At 39.6% G+C, this 6,835-nt stretch overlaps 1 protein-coding gene across 1 annotated transcript in view; it reads left to right on the forward strand.

Annotated features, from left to right (window-relative positions):
* Positions 1 to 6,411, forward strand: part of LOC104516895 (ecto-NOX disulfide-thiol exchanger 1-like) — a gene marked incomplete at its 5' end in the record, with an annotated part of 64,015 nt that extends 57,604 nt beyond the window's left edge. Inside the window, 2 exons of the mRNA XM_010161388.1 lie at positions 2,195 to 2,280; positions 5,462 to 6,411. Coding sequence (XP_010159690.1) covers positions 2,195 to 2,280; positions 5,462 to 5,593 — 218 coding nt within the window. The remainder of the gene's footprint in view (positions 1 to 2,194; positions 2,281 to 5,461) is intronic.
* Positions 6,412 to 6,835: the final 424 nt, after the last annotated feature.

Genomic DNA, 6,835 nt, shown 5'->3' on the forward strand with positions numbered 1-6,835 from the left:
CATGTCTTTGGTTTGGTCTTTTCACAAAATCAGCGGTATCCTGGTAGGTGATAGTTACAAAACTACCTTAATGTCTTTAAATGCAACTCATTTGCATCTGCTAAACACCAGGTAAGTTGCTGGTTTATTGCTGGGGCATGGAAAAAGACAGTTCAGACCAAAAAGGTCATCTAAAAGTGAAGAATATATTTAAGTGTTAAGGGCTTAGTACACAAACTTCCTGTGACTGGTGAGATGTGGAACACTGGGATGTACAGACTTGATTTCATTTCACTTGTTATAATAAATTTTGGAACTTTTAATCTTAATGGACCGTATTTGATCTGTTCAACTACTGTGAGAAGGGTAGCAAGGATGGGATTTAAAGTGCAGAATAAATAACTTGCTATTTCTAGGTCACTCATTATTTGACTGTGACAAGTGGTGGCAGTGGCCCCAAGTGGGTCCCATCCACTAGCTGTCCAGTGGCACACTCAGATAAACAGTGTCATCTCAGTCCAAATATTACTGGTCATAAAACCCCCACAACTGCCTCATTGTCACACTTCAAAGGCAAGAGATTGCTCAAGATGGATTTCTTGTTATCTCTTCCTCTGAGGCATGTTCAGACGTGGCAAGGCAAGAATGAGCCCTGCATCCACCCATTCACTAAGTTTGTCTATATTTTACAAAAGCCAATATTGTCTTAGAGGAAAAGAACATCAAAGAAAAAAAAAACATTGAAAAGTTATCCATGGAACTCCAGTCCATAACTACAAAATTTTGTCAAGTGACGTTTTATTTACATTATATAAAGGAACTAGCTTTGAACAGCCTGAATTGGAAAGCCTTGGGAACACACATAACAAATGCAACGCCACTGGTAAAATGTGATTTGAATACAAATTGGATTTCCAGTCAACCCATCCAAGTGTGATGGTCTTGGCGTTTGCTTCAAGAGCTCTTGTGTGGGTGCTTATGGTCAGGCACAAAGGCAGCTACTGCTGGTAGAACTTGTGATAGGATAAAATTAAATACATGCCCCTCCCTTTGCAGGATCAGAAGTTTGCAAATGCTATTGGAAAAAGAGGGAGGAAAAAAGGTGTTCTTTGCAAAGCCAGTCTAAAATGAGTTAAATTTTACTTATCATTTTCAACCATAGCCAGTATTTGGGGAAAAATGAAATCCAAGATTATCCTAATTCATTCAGCATCAAGAAAGCAGCATGGCCTGCAGTACACAAGATACAGTGACCCATTTTTGTCATTTGTAAGCATTTTTAATCCTGGTGTTTATGCTTTAAATATAAGGAACTTCCCCTAGGGTGGCTCAGCTAAGAAACCCATCCAAACAGAGTTGAAAATATTTGCTGTGATTCTTACAGTTCAATTCTCCCCAAACAGTGAGTAACACACATGCCATTTTGTATTTTCACTGTTTATTTAGAAGAGGAGAAATTTGAAAGTGCTTTTAATAGCAATTCCGATGCCCCAGATCTGGTTTTCTCTGGCCATCATTATTATGCTGTCACTTGATTTTCACTAGAGGAAAAATGTGTAGACTTAGATTCTGACTCCTCCTAAGCCATTTTTGTTCCCATACCTTTTACAAAAATCCTGTAAATAACAACAAAGACAGATAGAACTGGCTCTCTTTTAAGATAAAGTTAAAAAGTGAATATGTCATACAGGATTTGTGTTTTCTTCAGCAGCAGATAAGGATAATATGGATTAAACACTTTTCATAACCAGCATCAGCGTAATTACTAGAAAAATTTGAGGGAGTGAGGTTTCTGACAAAATTATGTGAAACATTTTCACAACAGAGCATCCAGTGAAGGGGAAAAAAGTAATAATTTTACCATTACAATATCCACAATTTTATATTGGTAAATCAAGCATAAAATTGGTAGTTGAAATGCTTCCAGCAAGTCTTTGTTTAGAAATTCCTTTATTCATCAGTATATTATCTTGGTCACTTACTTGCGAACTGCTGTCATTCCTGAAGATGAGCTATTGTGTTTACCATGTTATTATGACTGTATTAAAAATGTGCCATTTTGTTATGTTTATTGGGTTGTGAAAGAAAAATAAGAATCATAATTCATACTGAAAAAAATAAGCAAGAGCAAAGTATGCAGAATTATTTTGCTTATTTTAATGATATATTGTCTGAGGTAATTTCAATACTTGGTGTGCGTTTGTTTTTAATACAGGTATCATATCCACATTTCTTCACGTCCACCCTTTTGGAGCCAATATAGAGTATCTTTGGTCTTATATGCAGCAGTTGGACTCTAGGGTAAAAAAATTTAATCAAAATCTGTTTTCTCTATAGAAATATTGTATTATTCTTTACTGCAGGTTAAACTCTCTGTGCGTTTCCATTAGAAAGATAATGGGATATGGGGCTTTGGGGTTTGAAGTCTTTATTCATTTGTAGATTGCAGTGCACGTGCTTGTGTTGAGGTCTTTGACTTGAGCTATTTAGCTATTCTTTGTGGCAGAGAAGAGCAGAGCTTTAAATGGCAGAGTCTAGCAGCTGATTATATGATACATGATCCTGAAATGCAGCTGAGGAGAAAGAGAGCAGAACAAGACGCAGGTGTAGTCCTTTCCATTAAAATGAGCAGGGGTTTAGGAGTTGGTTCTTCTAAGGGTTCGTTAGTCATGGCTCACGCTGAACATGAACTTTCATGAACACGTGAATGGACCATGAAGCGTACCCTTCATCTCATGGAAGCGGAGAGGGCCTTATAAAGGAGTTGGTTGGCCAAACTCAGAGAAGGCGTGGCCAACACAAAACTGAGGTCAACAGACTACAGCGTGAAAAGTGGTTTTTAATGCATCAGTTCGTACAGTCCATAGTCAATACATACCTGTAGGATAAGATTGATCGACTTACTTTTAAATATCGACTGTAGTATGAGATGAAATCAAGCTCCAAAAGTGCCTGTTCCTCCCAGTGAATATTAAGCAATTCAAGCGTGAGAAGCTCAGCTGTGAAATAGCCACCTTTGAGCAGGTGAATGGTACTCTAAGTGCTAAGCAAGAGCTCTGCAGGATGCCAGACTACCTGAGACGCTTATCAGATGCAGGGGTCATCCCGTGGTTAGCCACAGCTCTGATCTACATCTGCCAATACTTCCACTGGACATGGAGGTGATGGTACTTGCCTAGATCTTCTTGCAACATGGAGTTAGGAGGATGCAGCTATGGTGGTGGACTCAGAGCATGAGTGGCACTCCTTGTGTGGTGCTTATTGATCCTGGTAGCACTTTGTTCCTGAACACTTCCTTCAGCCATGCCACCCATAGCCAAGGTCACCTTCTAGCTGCTGTGATGGGCTACCTTGATGAGCTGCTTCCTGCCCCTGGAGGATCCTTCCTCTGTTTCTATGAAAAAAAGTATAGCTAAAAGCAGAGGAGATGCTGAGCTAGAAGCCCACTGGAAATAAGACAGGTCGTGTGGAGGAGTGAAGAAGGACAATGAAGTTCTTAGACACTATCTTCAGGCCATGACAGCTCAGGTGTGCTAGTGCTTTACAGTCCACTCTTGGCCACAGCAAAAAGGGAGTGAGGGATAAGGACAGTAGAAAGAGGTGAGAAACTGGTGAATTTCAAATTATACAAAAAAAAAAAGAAATCTAATTTTATCAAGGCCTGAGACATCCAGAGCTTCACACCTGCAACCATTCCTCTTTTGCTTCTCTATTCCCTGATCTGCCACATGTACACCTTCCTTCATCTTGTCCCCAGTTCCTGCAGCACCCAGCCTGCCCAATCTCCTCCGTCCTTTCTCAAGTCTTTCCTTAACACACAGCATTTGGCCAAATTTCACCTGCTTTCCCCCTCACTGGCCCCTCCAGCTCTGTACCTCTTGAGTGACAGCAGCAATCATTTAAAATGGTCTCCTTGGGCTCCACCCTGCTGCTCATTGCTTCTGCCCACTGAGCTCTTCACCTTTCTCCCCCTTGAGAAATCCCTCCCTGAGCATGTCTGTGGGCTCCATCCTTGAATTTCCCCGCACTGAGTAACCTGTTGGCATCTGCGAGGCTGCCAGGATCAAACTTTTTACTCGCAGACATAGCCTTCACGGAAGGAGCGTTGTCCCCATCTCTCCGAGGTGCCAACGGATCAGCCCCTGCAGCCACCACTCGACCTACCTGCTGCATTATAAACATGAGCTGCACAATCTGACCTGGCCGGTTTACTGTGGAAGTAACTGCTTGTAGTAACAAATTACTTTCTAATAGCGCAATCCAGAGATGCAATCTCAGAGATTAATTTCAATTACTTTCCATGGTTAGCCTGTCATTCCTCACCTGAACAGGAATGATAAGGTCAGCTTACCCGTGCAGGCTGAGGGCTCAGTGTAGAGCTCAGATACATTACCCCGAGGTAACCAGCTATCCGTTACTGCCATCACAGTATGCAAAAGATGGACCTGATTGCTTTGGGGTTTTAGGCTGCCTCCAACACTGATTTTCTGCACCACCTTTAACAAATCATTTCATCTTTCTGCTTCACTAAACTCTTCAGGAAAATAAGAGGTGATAGATATTTTCTCGCCTCCCTTGGGTGGAGTGAGGATAATTAACATATGTTATGTTCATATGCTGCTTTAAAAAATAAAACTTTTCACCATGGAAGGTTCCTACTAATATGAATACGCAATTATATCATCATTGCCAGAGAAGCCTACCAAGCTATGGGGATATCTGTGGATAACAGGCAGCACTCACAGATTTCTTTACTGTTTCTTTCATGACCATCACTTTAGAAGAAGCAGCAGTAGGATAAAGTGGTTCGTTTATACCAGATTATACCAGAAAGGTTGCCTCTGTGAAAGTGTTTTCTACATTGAGACCATCTTTCCCATTAGGAAGGTGACCAGTTATTAAGGTTTCAAGACCATAAAAACATGCTGAGCAATGCTGAGTCAGGACTTTCACTGCCTAGTTATCTGGGGCTGCTGAACTGGGCCAAACTGGGAGAAGTTCTCTCCCTGGTTACTCAACTCTAGGTAACAAAAGTGAGCTAATTAAAAATAAAGTCCCGTGTTTGTTCACAAGAGAAAAACTGATGGAGCTGGGAGGAGAAGGATTCAAGAGCTTGTGGGATGAGAAGTAAGAATAAGGTCCTGTTTGCTTCCGCCTCCTCACAAGTGTAACTGGAACCGTAGTTTTTAGGTGGATTTTGTATAACACTGTGGAAGCAGCCCCGATGTAGTAGTTATTCTACAGTGGGACAAAACTTACAAAAGCAGAATCATTCCTGCAAGGAATCTGCACTCTCTGTGGAGTCTGGAAATCCATGTCAGACTAAGGTTAAAGAAAATTAAAAATAATAATGGTCAGTTGTTTTCTTTTGACGTGTGTTCCTGAACCCGACCCCCGTCCCTTATTTCTGTTCTTCGTATTTCCTCTTTCCAATCTACAGGGCAGCTTTCTCCCTTTAATCTTACCTTTCTCTCTTTCTCAGATCTCGGCAAATGAGATAGAAATGCTTTTGATGAGACTGCCACGCATGTTTAAACAAGAATTCACGGGTGTAGGAGCAACACTGGAAAAGAGGTGGAAGTTTTGTGCCTTTGAAGGAATTAAAACTGTCTGACTGTGACTAGTAATGAAGCTATGCAGAAGAATTCCTAGAGCATGGCAGGGTTATAAAGTATTAAAGTAAGAAATTTGGGTTTGGGCACATAGTAGTATGTTTTCAAAGTTATCCAAGCCTAATTTTAGTTACATTTGTGACGTTCTCTTGTGAGTGGAAATGTAGTTGTGCACCAGTTCCTAAAATAAAATAAAATTTTTTAAAGAAGTTTCAAAATGTGACAGATCTGTTTCCTATGAAAACTGAAGAAAGATACCACAGTCATAATGATTTCAAAATACTACGTCCTACATCTAAGAAAAGCTCATTGAGCAAACAGTTAAGGAGAAAGATTGCCCGGTTATGGTCGCTAAGCTACAGCGATGTACATGTGATATGTAGTAGAACTCATTAAGTTTCGTTATTGAAAGTTCTTTCTGTTTAGTAAGAAAATGAAGTAATTTTACAGTGAGGAAAAGCATACCAAAAGAAAACTTGAAGATGTGTCTGAAGTTATTGTATTTTGTAAATTAAGTTATATGCTGTACCAGGGATTTTTGCCTTATTGAAAGAGGCCTGAAAATGTGATTGGACTCCTCAAGAATGCTTTATCAAGAATATTATTTTTCTAATGTAACTATTCTCCATTACAAGTTCTTTTAACATGGATTGCATATCAATTTTCATAAACATGTAAATAAGGAGGAAACCAGTGTTACTGTATTGTATTTGGTATGTAACATTCAGGTTTATGCATCAAAATAAATATTCAGTTGCATTACTGTTACAAATTTTATAGCAGATATATTAATTTTTATCAATAAATATGACTTCTACCATATTGTTTGTATAAGTTTTTCTTCCAACGTTTTTGAATTCTTATCAATCCACCAAGGGTCCCCTGACGCTAATCTTTCTCCTACCTAAACTATTAATTATAGATAACATGGTTAAAGTAATTAGGATTCAAAAAAGGGCTTGAAATATTAGCTGAAGTTAAAATAATTAAAAATATTGCTAGAGGAAGTCCCAGTATGGAGCTTTTTCTAGCTGAATAGATTTTTTTTTTTTTTTCCAGACAAGTAGCCAGGTTAAAAATTAACACCCTCAGATTTTTTATTTTCAGTGTTGCGTTGGGTAGTCGCAATGCATCCAATTAGTTGCTCCTTCTAACTCCCAGCCAATGCTTCTGACCTTTGGCCAGGCAAGGAGTGGAATAACTCACTTTTGGTGGTGTCCCTTTAGCAGGGATATCGATGTAAA

Source organism: Eurypyga helias, unplaced genomic scaffold (genome assembly GCF_000690775.1).
Source record: "Eurypyga helias isolate BGI_N326 unplaced genomic scaffold, ASM69077v1 scaffold11, whole genome shotgun sequence".
Taxonomy (NCBI): domain Eukaryota; kingdom Metazoa; phylum Chordata; class Aves; order Eurypygiformes; family Eurypygidae; genus Eurypyga; species Eurypyga helias.